Here is a 16,004-nt window from a genome sequence, read left to right on the forward strand (position 1 = left end):
CCAGTAGTATTTTTAATAACTGCTGAGAGTGGGTATCACTGTCATGCTCCTGTATCATGGAGGAAAACCTCTCAGTTTTTCTCCATATCAGATGATATTAGCTGTGTGCCTTTTCCTTATGGCCTTTATGATGTTGCAGCATGTTCCCTCTATCTCTACTTTATTGAGGTTTATGTTTTTTTAAAATATTTGATGCTGTACTTTGTTAAATTCCTTTTCTGCATCCATTTAGAGGAATGTATTGTCCCTATTCTTTATTTTGTTAACGTGGTGTATCATGTTGATTGATTTTGCAAATATTGAACCACGCTTGCAGCCCAGGAATAAATCCCACTTGATCATGGTGAATAATTCTATTAATGTACCTTAGATTCAATTTTATACTTGAGGGATATTGGCCTTTAATTTTCCCTGTTTGTGGGATTTTTATCTGGTTTTGGAATCACAATAATGCTGGCCTCATAGAATGAGTTTGGAAGTTTTCTTTCCATTTCTATTTTTTTGGAACATTTTTAGAAAAATAGATATTAAGTCTTCTGTACATTTTTGTTGAAATTCACTTGTGAAGACTCTTGCCCTGAACTTTTTTGTTGGGGGATTTTTGATTAATGATTCCATTTTTGTTGTTGGTGGTGGTTATTGGTCTGTTCAAGTTTTCAATTTCTTTCCATTTAACTTTGGTAGTTTATATGTTTCTAGGAGTTTGTACATTTATACCAAGTTGCCCAGTTTCTTGACATATGATGTTTCATGACATTCTCTTATAATTGTATTAATGTAGTGTTTGTTGTGATCTCTCCTCCTTTATTTGTGATTTTATTTATTGAGGTCCTTTCTCTTTCTTTTTGATAAATCTGGCTAGGAGTTTATAAATGTTATTAGTTTTTTCAACCAGATCCTTTTCCCATTCACCTGTTCTTTTTTTCCTCATTATTGTGTCTATCATAAATTTCTGCTCTAATCTGTCTTAATTCTCTTATTCTGCTGGTTTGAGGCTTTGTTTGTTGTTGTTTACATAGCTCTTTCAGGTGTAAGCTTAGTTTTTGTATTTGAGATTTTTCTTACTTCTTGAAGGAGGCCTCTATTACTCTATATTTCCCTTTTTCTACAGCTTATGCTTCATCCCAAAGGTCTTGGGCCATCTTGTTTTCATTATCATTTGTTTCTGTGTATTTTTTTTTATTTCTTCTTTAATTCCCTGGATGATCCATCCATTCCTGAGTAAGATGTCCTTTAACTTCCATGTATTTTTGATGTTTCCATTTTTTTTTTCTTGTGGTCGATTTCAAATTTCATGACATTGTGGTCAGAAAACATATATGTTATGATCTGAAAGTTTTTTGCACTTGTTGAGGCCTGATTTGTGACAAAGTAGGTGATCTATTCTGGAAAATATCCCATGTGCACTTGAAAAAACATGCTAATCTGATAGTTTAGGAAGAAATGTTTTGACTATATATGTTAAGCCCATTTGGCTCAGGGTGTCATTCAAAGCTATTGTTTCCTTGTTGATGCTCTGCTCATATTATCTTTCCATTGCTGCAAGTGAATGTTAAATTCCTCTCCTATTATTTTATTATTACCAATTAGTTCCTTTATGTTTGTTATTAATTGTTTTATAAATTGCAGTGCTTTCCTTTTGGGTGCATAAATATTTACAATTGTTAGATTTTCTTGTTGGATAGCCTCCTTCATTATGATACAACGTCCTTCTTTATCTCATAGTCTTCAGTTTAAAATGTAGTATGTCTGGGGGTGCCTGGGTGGCTCAGTCGGTTGGACATCCAACTTCAGCTCAGGTCACGATCTCATGGTTTGTGAGTTCCAGCCCCGCCTCAGGCTCTGCGCTGACAGCTCAGAGCCTGGAGCCTGCTTCGGATTCTCTGTCTCTGTCTCTGTCTCTGTCTTTCTCTGCCCCTCCCCCGCTCATGCTCTGTCTGTCTGTCTCTCTCTCAAAAAATAAATAAATGTTAAAAAAAATTTTAAAATGTAGTATGTCTGTTATAAATATTGCCAGTAAAGCTTTCTTTTGACATCTATTTGCATTGTAAATGTTTCTGCATCCCCTCACTTTCAGTTTGCTTGTGTCTTGAGGTCTAAAATGAGTCTGTTGTAGTCAGCATAAGTGTGTCTTTTTCTCTTACATATCCATTTTGACGCACTGTTTTTTGATTAGATCATTTATTCAATTTACGGTGTAATTTTTTTTTCAGAATAATTATCGATATATCATAATCAATGGTCTTAGTGCTGTTGTAGTGATTGTTTTGTAATTATTTTGAGAGATACTCTCTGTGTCTTTCTAGTCTTCTTCCCATTGAAAGAGTCCCCTTTCATAATTCTTGCAGGACTGGTTGAGAGTACTCTATTTGTTTTTGTTTATCTGTGAAACTCTTTATCTCTCCTGTTCTGAATGATAGCCTTGCTGGATACCTTACTACTGACTGCAGATTTTTCCCATTCAGCACATTGAATATATCATGGAACCCTTTTCTGGCCTGCCAAGTGTCTGTGGAGAAAACTGCTGCTAACCTTATTGGTCTACCTTTATGAGTTAGTGACTTCTTTTGTCTTGTTGCTTTTAAGATTTTTTTCTTTATCTTTATATTTTGCAAATTTAGACACAATATGTCTTGATTTTTACCTGCTTTTGTTCATTTTGATGGAAGTTATATGTGCGTCCTGAATTTGGAAGTCTATTTCCTTCCCCAGAATGGAAAGTCTTCAACTATAATTGTCTCAAATAAACCATCTGCCACCTTTTCTCTCTCTTCTTCTGGGATTGCTATTGTAAGAATGTCATTACATTTAATGAAATCACTGATTGCATATGTCTACTTTCATGGTTCAAAATTTTCCTTCTCTCTTTTGATCAGCTTCTTTATTTTCCATAAATCTATCCCCTTTGTCACCTCTTCCTTCCTCTGCTTCTTTCATTCTTGTAGTCATTGAATCCAGTCAGTTTTGAATCTCCATTATTGCATGTTTCATTTCAGCATGATTGGTTTTAAGATCTTTTCTATTTGGGGTAATAGGCTCCCTGGTGTCTTCTATGCTTTTCTCAAGCATAGGTAGTATTCTTATAATTGTTGCTTCAAATTGCAAATCATGTATATTACCTATATCTGTTTCAAGTGGATCACTGGCTGTGACATTTTGTTGTACTTTTTTGGGGGAATGAGTTGGTCTGTCTTGACATTTTGTCTAAGTCTCTTTTCTTCTGTGTTAGGTACGTCTGTTATGTTTTGTGCTCCTGAGAGTAATGGCTTTATGAAAAGCAGGTCAAATCATGTCCAGAGACCCATGCTTCAAAATGTATCTGTGGTGTGGCACTCTGCTGCTGTTATGCATGCTCTATTCCTCAAGTTAGTCCTCTTGAGTTTCTCCTGCCAGCTGTGGGGAATGTATGGACCTTGGCCAGAAATTGTCAAATTTTAAATAGGTGTACTCTAATCTACTTGTTAATAAGGATGTGAGTCTATTCCCCTTATACTTCCCCTTATACATGAATCTTTGCAGAACTCTATGATTGGTAGAGGTGGTGCATAAGAAGGATTCTGCTGGTCCTCTGGAGGGGACCTGCTTTGCTAGTCCTTTGACACACTTGCCAGAGAAAAGTAGTACCAGTAGAATGCTGGACAGTGGGGCTGGGTGTAAGCAACTGAAACAGCCAATGTTGTCACTGTGCTGTTTAATGAAGTTAGTTTATGCTGCAGGACAGAGGAGGAAAATTATCACTCCAACTCCATTGTCCCCAGAATGGGTAGTTTCTGCTGTCTGCAGTCAGGGAAGCTCTCCCAGAAGAGCAGATAATTTCCCCTTTTGTGTGATAGTTTTTTTGAGACTGCTGTTTTTACACTGTCTGTTTCTGGTTTTCCTGCCTGACTGGAGAAGCACATTGTGTTTTGTTTCTATCCTGGCCAAGCCAGCTGAGTTTTAAAATCCAAACTTTAGGGACCTGGTGTGGTGGCAACATATATAATGTTACTTAGCTTTAAATAAATAATGAGATCATGCTATTTTCCAAAACATGCATTGTTCAAGAGGGTATTATGATAAGTGAAATAAGTCAGACAGACATGTACCATATAATTTCACTCTATGTGGAATCTAAAAATTCAAAACAAAAAACAAAAACAAAACAAAACAAAAAACAAGGAAACAAGGAAACAAGGAAAAGGCAAACTGTTAAACACAAACCATAAATTGTTGCCACACAGGTGGTGGGTGTGGACAAGGGCACAATAAAAAGGATTAAGAATGCAAACATCTACTTATAAAATAAATAAGTCACAAAAATGAAACGTTCAACCTAAAGAATATAGTCAGTAATGGTATAATAGTGTATGGTGACAGATGGTGACTATACTTATTGTGGTGAATATTAAGCAAAGCATAGAAATGTCAAATAAATATGGTGTACACCTGAAAAATTCAATAATATAGGCTAAATTCAATTTAAAAAGTACATTACAAAAAAACAACAACAGTATTTTCTTTCTATATGGAAAGCTGTCTCCAGAGATGGCACTTAAACTTCTACTGTGTCTAAAATCTCCTACTTCCCAAGATACCTGTGTATATGATTAAGCCCAGAACTCACAATTCAAAATTCCTGCAATAGGAATAGGTACTACTTGTCTTCAATCTCTGACTACCCCAGATTCACATTATCTTTTCAGCTCCAGGGGCCTGTCTCCCCAAGGGCCTAGACTCATTCAGCTAGACTGTGTCCTGGGAATAGGACTAGGAATAATGTTCAATATCTACATCTTACAGTATTGCACTCATTGTAACTAAATGCAAGTACATGCATCTGTCCCAGTCCAAAGTGACAAAGAGAGTGTAATTTCAGTTTTCAAAAGTGCTCTGGTCTTTCCTAATGATTCAACACTTTTCAGTACTTAATAACTTTTTTCATTGATATTGTGATTTCTTTAATTTCTTAATGTTTATTTATTTTTGAGAGAGAGAGGGAGAGAAGAGGCGCAAATAGAGAGGGAGACACAGAATCCGAAGCAGGTTGCAGGCTCCAAGCTATCAGCACAGAGCTCGACTTGGGGCTGGAAGTCATGAACCATGAGATCATAACCTGAGTCAAAGTCGAACTCATGAACCATGATATCATGACCTAAGCCGAAGTCAGATGCTTAAACAACTGAGCCACTCAGGCACCTCGATATTGTGATTTCTTAACCAAAGCAGAAGAATGCTACTTACCTTAGAAACAAGGCTTGGTTTACTCCTAGATATCTTACCACTTATTCTCAAATTGTAATACCAAAAGTTAAATGGCATCAATTTCCATGTAGCCTGGGAAGCTCCATGTCTTTTTCCTGGATTTGATCTGTTTCTTGTGCATTAATACTTTGTATTGTTTTAGCCCATCAGGTAATTATAAATAAAATTTAAATTCTAATGTTAATGGTTCTTAATAGTTTTGTAAATTATCAAGTAAATTTTGATACAGCCACATTCTTCATGGTGTGGCTCCTGGCTGCACAGCATTGGCATTTCTCATATGGGACCTTGTTAGAAATGACAATACTTGAGCCTAACGCAGAAATATTGAATCAAAAATCAAGGGATGTGTCCCAGAATTATGTGCTCTCCATGGCATTCTGATCGATTCTTGGTTTTGAGAACATTTACTTTAGCTGGTCCTTAGAAATAACTTAATGAACATAACAGTACATTGTTTCTGCCCTAGTTCTCTGAAACTGACAAATCACAGCTCCTCCTTAGGGATGTTGTTAGAACAATGTTCATATTTATTAAACAGTTAAATAGCCCTTACTTAAGTTCTCATCCTGGGCTCTCTTTTTTAACATGGATAAGATTAGTCCTGTGGCAACTTGCCTTGCATACACAATTCCTGCAATCTTTTCTTTGGATTCATGTTGGTCAGGCACAACTTGAATTTGTGACCCTGTCCTGTAAACAAATGCTTGAACTGCTCTGAGTTAGAAGTAAACCAACTCACCATGCTTCTTCTTGAGTGAACCTAAAAGGAAAAAGAAAAAGAAAAACAGACAAAAATGAATTTATTAGTAGAACTCATCTATGGTGTGGTTGAGCTTCTCTTTTGGCTCACAAGAGGATACTCTATTAATCCAATTTGACATTCAGGTTTTTAGAGAGTTTCCTTCCACTGTTTAAAAGCATCATGAAGTTTTGTGTGTGCGTGTGTGTGTGTACATATATACCTATATTTTAAACCTAAAATAGTAGAATACAGGATTAATAAAATGGGAAATAAAGGTAAAACTTTAAAAGACTTTATTTTTGGGGCGCCTGGGTGGCGCAGTCGGTTGAGCGTCCGACTTCAGCCAGGTCACGATCTCGCGGTCCGTGAGTTCGAGCCCCGCGTCAGGCTCTGGGCTGATGGCTCAGAGCCTGGAGCCTGTTTCTGATTCTGTGTCTCCCTCTCTCTCTGCCCCTCCCCCATTCATGCTCTGTCTCTCTCTGTCCCAAAAATAAATAAACGTTGAAAAAAAAATTTAATAAAAGACTTTATTTTTTTTACCATTTATTTCTGAGAGACAGAGAGAGACAGAGCATGAGCAGAGAGAGAGGGAGACAGAATCCTAAGCAGGCTCCAGGCTCCGAGCTGTCAGCACAGAGTCTGATGTGGGCTCGAATTCACAAACGGTGAGATCATGACCTGAGCCTGAGTCGGATACTTAACCGAGCCACCCAGGCACCCCTAAAAGACTTTAAATCAATAGCCTGGGGTTAATTATTTCTAACTGCAATGCAATCATTATAGAGAAAAATACCTTATTATTTTAAATATTGTGAATATATATATATATATATATACACACACACACACCATATGTAAATTATATAAATATATAAGAATATATGTAGGATAGATAGATAGGAAGATAGATAGATGATAGATAAATATAATTATAAGATACCATCTGACTTCTTAATTATTATTAAGTGTATAATCTTTGGCAGTAGTACATTCCACTGTTGTGCAAATATCACCACTATTTCTGAAATATTTTTATCACACTGCACAGAATATCTACATTAATCAGTAACTTCCCACTGTCTCAAACCTCCAACTCCCTTTAACTCTATGTCTGTTTCTATAAAATCTGATTAGTCTAGCTATTTAATATCAGTTAATCATGCAATATTTCCCTTTTTGTGTCAGGCTTATTTTACTTGGTATAATGTTTTCAAGGCTCATTCATGTTGGACTATATATCACAATATCATCCCTTGCTATGAATAATGAATAATATTTCACTATTTTATGTAATATAGTTAATTTGCCCATTCATGTAATGATGAACATTTGTGTCATTTCTGTATTTTGGCTGCTATACATAATGCCACGATGAATATTGGCATAAAGAAACTCTTCAACTCCTTGTTTTTAATTATTTGGAGGTATGTTACTAGGAATGGAATTGCTTGATCATATGGTAATTATATTTATAGTTTTTTTGAGGAACTGCCAAAAGTTTTCCACGATGGCTGCAGCATTTGAAATTCCCACCAGCAATGTCCAAGGGTTGTAATTTCTCCATATTCTTCCCAACACTTGTTATTTTCACTTTTAAAAATAATATAGCCCTCCTAAAAGGTGTGAAGTGGTATCTCATTGTGGTTTTGGTTTTCATTTCCCTAATGACTAATAGTGTTGAGCTTCTTTTCATGTACTTCTTTGCCATTTTATATCTTCTTTAGAAATATATGTATTTTTTTTTCTATTTTCAAATTAGGGTTGTTTGTTTTGTTGTTGAATTTGTAAAGTTCTTTATGTGCTCTTGAGATAAAACCCTTATTTGATATATATTTTCCAAATATTTTCTCCCATTCGGTAATTTGTCTTTTATCTCTCTTGGTAATGTCCTTTGATACAAAGTAGTTTTAAATGTCAATGAAGCTCTGAGCACCTTGCTGGCTTAGTCTGTGGAGCAGGCAGCTTGATTGTGCAGTTATATGTTTGAGCCCCACATTGGGTGTAGAGATTCCTTAAAAATAAAATCTCTAAAAAGTTAATTAAGAAGTCAGTGAAGTTCAATTTATGTGTTTTGTTTCCCCCTTTGGTGTTTGTGCTTTTGGTGTCCTGTTTAAGAGTACAAGGTCATGACTTGCCCATGTTATTTATTCTATACTTTTTTATTAATCTTTATTTCACTGATATATTTTGAGTTAGTTTTTCTATATATATGAAGCAGACATCCAACTTTATTCTTTTGCATGTGGAAATGCAGTTATTCCAGAAACACTTGTTAAAGGGACAATATTTACACATAGAATGGACTTTGAGCTTTTGTGAAAATTCAATTTGCAATAAAGGTGTAGGTTTACTTATAGACTCTCAATTCTATTTCATTGATACAGATATGATATACATGATAAAGAGATGAAAGATAGATAGATAGAAGTTAGACAGATAGATAGATATTTATTCAATAACCACACCTTTTTGATTACTGTAGCTTTGCAGTAAGTTTTGAAATGAGAAATTATGATCCCTCTAACTTTGTTCTTCAATTTCAAGATTTTTTTTGTTGTTGCTATCCATGGCCTCTTGTGATCCATAAAAATTTGTATACCAGTTTCCCCACTGTAAGAAGTGAGCTTGGAGTTTTGATAGTGATTGCATTAAGTCTGCTGATCACTTAAGTAATATTGGCATCTTAATCATACTAAATTTGCATTTTTATGAATTCGTGATTTCTTTCCATTTTAAGTCTTTAATTTCTTTCATAAATGGTCTGTAGTTTTTAGTGTGCAATTTTTTACATCCTTGTTTAATTCATTTCTCCTTGCTTAATTTTTCTAGACACTATTGTAAACAGAACTGACTTTTTATATATTTTTTTCTGATTTTTTTCAGGTCTATAAATATATAACTAATTTTTGTATGTTGATTTTCTACCCTATGAATTTGATAAATTGATTCGTTATTTCTATTAACTTTCTTGTGGGTTGTTTGATTTCAACATAGAGGATGATGTCATCTGTGAATAGATTTTGTTTCAATTTTTATTTTCCAATATGAATATCTTTTATGTATTTTTCTTTTCCAGTTGCTCTGGATAGAACTTTCAGTACAATGTGTTGAATAGACGTGGTAAAACTGGCAAATGGTTCTTGTTCCTGACTTGAGGAAGAAAGCTTTCAGTTTTTCCCTTTTCATATAGTGCAAGCTTGTGGATTTTGAAAACCTTCCCTTTCTTATGTTGAGGTAATTTCCTTATATTTGTATATTTATTAATGCTTTTAATAAGAAAGAGTGATAGATTTTTTTTTAAATGTCTTTTCTGTGACACTTGAGATTATCATGTAGGCTTCTACCTTTAATTCACTACTATGGCCAATTACATTATTTGATTTTCTTATATTGAAACACTCTTGTATTCCCGGGAAAATTCCACTTGGTTATAGTGCATGAATCTTTTCATATGCTGTTTAAGATGCTTTTAGATTCAGTTTGGTTGCATTTTGTTAAATACTCGTAAGGATATTAGTCTGTATCCTCTTTTTTTCTTTCTTTCTTTCTTTCTATCAATCAGGCTTTGGTATCAGGGGAATGCTTGCCTCATAAAACGATTTATGGAGAGTTCTGGACTCTTCTATTCCTTGGAAGTGCTGTGAAGCATGGTTTTTAATTCTTTAAATTTTTATACAATTCACCACTAAAGTCATATTGCCCTGAAAATTCTTATTTTGAAAGACTTACGTTTACGTATTCAATTTTGTTACTTTTTATAGGTCTGTTGTGATATGGTAGATTATTTTGAGTCAGTTTCGATAATTTTTGTGTTTCTAGAGATTTGTTCAATATGTCTTGATTATGCAATTTTTGGTAAGCAATTGTTCATAATATTCTCATTGTAACTCGGATTTATTCACAGATCCTAGTACTGTCCCCTTTCATTTATGCTTTGTTTGTGTTCTCTTTTCTTCTATTTTTCTTTCCAGTCTAGTCAAATGCTTTTAAACTTTTTTGACTTTATAAAAGGCACTATAAAGTGACAATTTATTTTTTTTCTATTCTATATTGTTTCCTTTTCTTCTCTCAGCTTTTCATTTAAATTGCTCTTTTTTTTTAATCTTCTACTTCCTCACGTCTAATTTTATTTACTAAGGATGTTAATTTAGAACTGTGTTGTTTACAACTATAGTTTTCTCTATGGCCACTTTCTTCACTGTATTCCGTAAACTTTGTAATGTTGTGTTCTTTTTCACTTTCATTCATCTATATTTTCTAATTTCTATCATAATTTTTACTAAATTGTTTTGTATTGTTGAGTTTTTACATATTTCTAAATTTTCCAAGTGATGTTTAAAAAGTCTAAATATGACTTCAAACTTTCAAAGTGGATTAAGGCATGCTTATTGAGTCACCGTCCAATTTACACTTGTAATGAAGATCAGTCACCCCAACCAACACTGTAACTTTTTTCTGCCTGTTGGCTCAGACACATAAGGATTCCTATGTGGCCAGGTGGCACTCTCAACTTCCAGTTCGGTTGGAATTATTGTTGTATATCCCAATGGAACATTCCTCCCTCCGGAACAAAGTCTGCTAGGCCAACAGAACATAAAGTCATGGGAAAAAAATTAAAATTTTGTTTATGGTTCACTGTAGGTAACTGTGAATGATGCCACTCCATTGGCTCTGCTTTGATTTCAAGATTTGTGAATTAAGATAATCAGCACCATTGATTGAATGCTGATTCAGAGCAGACACATTCTTCAGGATAAAGTTCTCCTGGTCCTGTGAATATTGCAACCTACTTGGTGTTCTACTTGAGCATTTAAAGTTTATTTACTACCTTTCCCTTCGTTGAGATATCACACTGTTCCATAGTATTGATGACATGCTGATTGGACCTAGTGATAAATTGTAACAACTATTCTATACTTATCAGTAAAAAAGGGGGTGGAAACATTTCAGACTAAAATTCAGGGCTTGTCTAGAAACTTCTAAGGGTGCAGTGGTTTGGGACATGTTGAGATATTCTTTCCAAGGTACATGATAAGTTGTTGCATCTGGACCTTCCTACAACCAAGAATGAGGCACACCATTCATTGGGCAGCATTGGATTTGGTAGGCAATATTTTCCCCAGTTGGGTGTGTTATTTTCTCTCATTTACAGATTCAATAGTCTGCTCGTTTCATGTGGGACCCTGAACTAGGTCTATATTATTGTGGAAGCTGTTTTGTCTCTACTCTGGTGAGACACAGTGACATTTTTGGTCTCCTAGAATTAGTGTAGGTTCAGATATAGTGTGTAGTCATCCCAAATTGTCTGTTTATTTCCCTTACTACAATGTACATTTACTCTGGTAAAAGTCTTAGAACCCTTGGGGAAAGTCTGTGAGAAAGTTTGAGTATCAATTTTCAATAATATGGCGGAGTTAATTCTCAAAGAAACACAAATTGCCATTACTTAAGGACTTTGATCTATAAATTGGCTCAAATCAGAAAATGATTGAATGACTGTGACTATGTTTTTTTATGATTTAAGTTAGGCTTCTGTTTACCTGACTTAGAACTTTTCTGCTTGTACAAATCAAGCAAAAATTTAGCAGACTTCCTATCTATTTTACTTCTAAGACCACCATGTTTAGTCAACTGCATAAGTCTGCATGAGTCAGACTCCTAAAAATGCTGCTTTGACTCTGCTGCCCATTACAGTAGTCCCACCCCCTGTGCCTTTGGAGGTTGAGTGCCTCCACCTAACCCTTACCACCTTGGGGTCTAATTCCTCCCACTGCATTTAAAATTTTCAAGTAAGTGACTGAATTTACCACTGTGAATTCTGACCCAGAAAGATGAGTGATCACAGTACACTTCAAGGATGTTCTTAATGAGGCTCGTCTCATAAATTTATTCCTCACAGTTATGATGTGAGGTATGTCATTTAGACCCTCCTAGCATGGGTGACTGGTCTTAAAAAACAAATTCATTCTAACTTTCTAATCTACCTAAATCTTCGAATTCCTTCCTTCACATTAAAGAAAATAATGTCTGGTATACCCAGTTCACTTACATTTGTTGTTCAGTGTTTCATCCAAACAAAGTGCTTTCTGACCACTTGAGTTGCAACATTAATAAAATGCAGACTTCATACCAATAAAGTTTACCTGATCCAAATTTATGTCCCTTCTACAATTATTCCATACACTTAATATCCATTCCCACTCACATTACATGCATTATTACTTGTATTAATTAGAAAACTTAAGTTTCTAATTTACACTCCTTTAGATTGTATCACACCTCCACATGGGTTACACTTTAATACCACATTTAGGATTCTGCTGGGACTCAAGTCTAATTAGAAATATAGAAGCAAAAAGGTGCTGTAAGTCTTGTGACAATCAGCATTATCTTGTAAGGCAATTTCCTCAGAGGAAACCATTATTAATTTTAGGTAATACAGAGTTAACCTCCATCAGGTGGAGGTGGACTCAGAGGCCAGTGTGGGTAAGGATGCCGCTGCTACTGAGGTTATGCAGGACACTTCTGTGGGCTGGGAGGTCAAATCTACTAGAACTGAGGAGGGAAATTTTCATGGAGGTAGGTAAGTTTCTTCCATTGGTTAAAAAAAAATCAGAATTTAGGGGCCACATGTTCCCAGGTTCACCAGGGTCTCCCCACATACCCACCTCAACATATAAAATTCCATTCTCCTTCACCAGTGTTGTCACTTTAAGAGTGGATAACATTTAGGGGAGCCTGGGTGGCTTAGCTGGTTAAGCATCCAACTCCACCTGTGGTCATGATCTCACAGTTCGTGATTTGAAGCCCCGCATCAGGCTCTGTGATGGCAGCTCAGAGCCTGGAGCCTGTTTCAGATTCTGTGTCTCCCTCTCTCTCTGTCCCTCCCCTGCTTGCACTCTCTCTGTCTCTCTCAGAAGTAAATAAACATTAAAAACATTTTTTTAAAAATTTCAAAAAAGAGTAGATGACATTCAGTACTGGGAGTTTAACTTATGTTTCAATTCTCCTAGTCACAGGCTGAGGTTCTGTATTTGGTTTTAAGCAATTTTAACCATGCAACTACAAGAAGTAAGGGACTTCTTCAAGGCACACATAGAAGTTCTTAGATTATTTATGTCACACTTGAGCTGAAAACTGTAGTCCCTGAGTTCATCTTTTTCTTGCATCATTTTGCCTAGTGGCAATAGGAGTAACCAAGCAACATCATTACATTTTTAGTTTAAAAAAATGAAAAATATCATATGCAGTCATGCAACTACTTGTTTCTTATAAGTGGTTGATTAGGAATATCCAAAGCAGATATTTGGCATATTTCTATAAACAGTCAAAAACATGAACTATCTGTGCTCTCTTTACTACTGGAAATAGAGTCATTAATATATTTTTTAAGTTTATATTTTTAGAGGGAGAAAGAGCCAGCGAGCAGGGGAAGGCGCAGAGAGAGGGAGAGAATCCTAAACAGTCTCTTTAGTGTCAGCACATAGCTTGACACAGGACTCAAGCCCATAAACTGGGAGATCATGACCTAAGTCAAAATCAAGAGCAGAAGCTTAAAAGACTGAGCCACTGAGGTGCCTTAAGTCACTAGTATCTTCAAATCTAATCAGAACCAACCCATCCTTAAAATGATGTTTCTCTAGATCCACTCTTAGTAACAAATTCTGTATTAGTCCATGTTCTCCTGGAAACAGAACCAATATGGTATAAACTTATAGGTGATAGATCATATACATATCTCTATCTATCTATCTAATCTACTGGTAGGGAGAAAGAGAGAAAGAAAGAGGAAGAGAGAAAGGAAAAGAAATTTAATAATGTAGGTTTAGCTCACACATTTCTGGAGGTTGAGAAATCCCAAATTGGCCACTTTTAGGCTGGAGACCCAGAAAACCCCATTGTGTAGTTCCAGTCAAAATCTAGTGGCCTAACAAGCATGACATCCAATCACATAAGTCTCAATCTGAGTCTGAAGGACTAATAGTTGAGCAGGCCAATGGTGTAAATTCTGGTCTGAGTCCAAAGGCCTGAAACTCAAGTGCATCAATATCCAACAGTAGGAAATGGATGTCCCACTTCAAGAACAGAGTTAATTCTCTGTTATTCACCCTTTTTGTTCTATTCTGGGCATCAATGGATAGGATGATGACTACCTATATTGGTGAAGATTATCTTCTTTACTTACTGTATTAATTTAAATGTAAATAACTTTCATAAACACTCCTACAGACAAATCCAGAAATGCTTTATCAGTTATTTTGACATCATTTAACTTATTCAAGTTGAGACACAAAATTTACCATTACAGTGTTCCACAAGTCCCTTAGACTGTTAATTTTTCTATATATTTTTTTTTGCTTTTCAGATTTAACATTTACAATCATCACTAATTATTTAGAACATGTATTCAAAATGCATTTGAACCCCTCTAGTAAATTTTAAATTTTATTTATTGAATTTTATAGCTCCACAAGTTTTGTTTGATTTTTTATATTTTTGTATTTTTATTAAAATTTTATTTTGTCCATTTAGTTTTCCTGGTTTCCTTTGTTCTTCCCTCCTTCCTTCCTTCCCTACTTCCTTCCTCTAATTCTTTCCCTTTCTTTAATATTTTTTTGTTTATTTACGTTTTGAGATAGTGAGAGACAGAGCACAAGTGGAGGAGAGGCAGAAAGTGAGGGAGACACAGAATCCAAAAATACTCCAGGCTCTGAGCTGTCAGCACAGAGCCTGACGAGGGACTTGAACTCAGAGCCTTGAGATCACGACCTGACCTGAAGTCGGACACCCAACCGACTGAGCCACCCAGGTGCCCCCATCCTTTCCGTCCCTCCGTCCTTTCCTTCCTTCCTTCCTTCCTTCCTTCCTTCCTTCTCTCCTTCCTTCCTTCTTTCCCTCCTTCCTTCCTTCCACCATTCCTTCTTTTCTTTTTTTTTCTTTTCTTTCATTCTCTTTCTTTCTTTCTTTCTTTCTTTCCTTCTTTCTTTCCATAGTGTTCTTTAGCTACTTGATTATATTTTAAAACTTGCTTTAGAGTCCTTTTTTGGTAAGTCATAGCTCTTCTTCAAGAATATTTTGTTGAAGTTGTTGTTTAGTTACTTTCCAAAGTTATCTTTACAAAGATCATACATAATCATGTATGGCCAATGAAGTCCATGTTCTTTAACTTGTATTCAGCTAGTTGTTTAGAAATATATTTACTTGAATTTCAGGAACTAAAAATGTATTAAATAAAAAAAAAAGCAAAGAAACAAACAAAAAAGAAAGGCAAATGTCTCCCCAAGTGTTTGCTGATTGGTTTTGTTCATGGCTCTCCATTAACACTCAGAGTTTTACTGAGCCTGAAGAAAACCCATGATAAAAAAAAATTGTATTTTTGTAAGACTTTTTCCGAATGAGGCTTACTTTGGACATGCATGAGGCTGTTTGTGAATGCCCTGGCTTCCCTAAGAAACTTCCCAGAGTTTATCTTAGGCAGTCTATTGTTTGGTTTGACTACCATGTTTTGTTCAGTCCTCTAAGAATTGCTAGTTCAGCTTGTAGTGTTTTGGAGAAATGCTAAGTGCTCTTTAACTCTCAATTCTGAGATAGGCAAAACCAAGATAAACATCTTACATCAGTCTGTCAAGTAACATCCACACAGATTGGAATAGATATATGTAATAATTTATGAATTACCTGCCCTTCTCTCTGTCAACTCAGGGAAATGGGTCCAGACTTTTAATGCAGATTCCTGCAATTTCCTAATGAAGACCCTTAATGCAACAGAGACAGGGTAAATCAAAGGCAACTAAAATTGACACAAAACTCCCCTACCATTTGAATGGTCACTTCATTAATTTAGTTTCTGCTTACTTGTTGTAAATTTTTTATTTTTGTTCAGAATTCTGACAAATTGGTTATGATCAATTCTGAGACTTTGTTTTGATGTTTCTGTATGGGAATGAGAGCTTAGGGTTGGCAACTCTGTCATTTTGCTCACTGTTTGGAAAACAGCTTTTAAATGCTACTTTCACTT

The 16,004-nt window shown here is 35.4% G+C and overlaps 1 protein-coding gene across 1 annotated transcript in view; it reads right to left on the reverse strand.

Moving 5' to 3' along the window:
• Positions 1-16,004, reverse strand: part of LOC124509038 (butyrophilin subfamily 1 member A1-like) — a 70,036-nt gene that overhangs the window by 22,758 nt on the left and 31,274 nt on the right. Inside the window, exon 5 of the mRNA XM_047075680.1 lies at positions 5,984-6,004. Coding sequence (XP_046931636.1) covers positions 5,984-6,004 — 21 coding nt within the window. The remainder of the gene's footprint in view (positions 1-5,983; positions 6,005-16,004) is intronic.

The sequence above is a fragment of the Lynx rufus genome, unplaced genomic scaffold (assembly GCF_022079265.1).
Source record: "Lynx rufus isolate CCGP_SWC_20201006 ecotype Redwood Valley unplaced genomic scaffold, mLynRuf1.p SCAF_1, whole genome shotgun sequence".
Taxonomy (NCBI): Eukaryota; Metazoa; Chordata; class Mammalia; order Carnivora; family Felidae; genus Lynx; species Lynx rufus.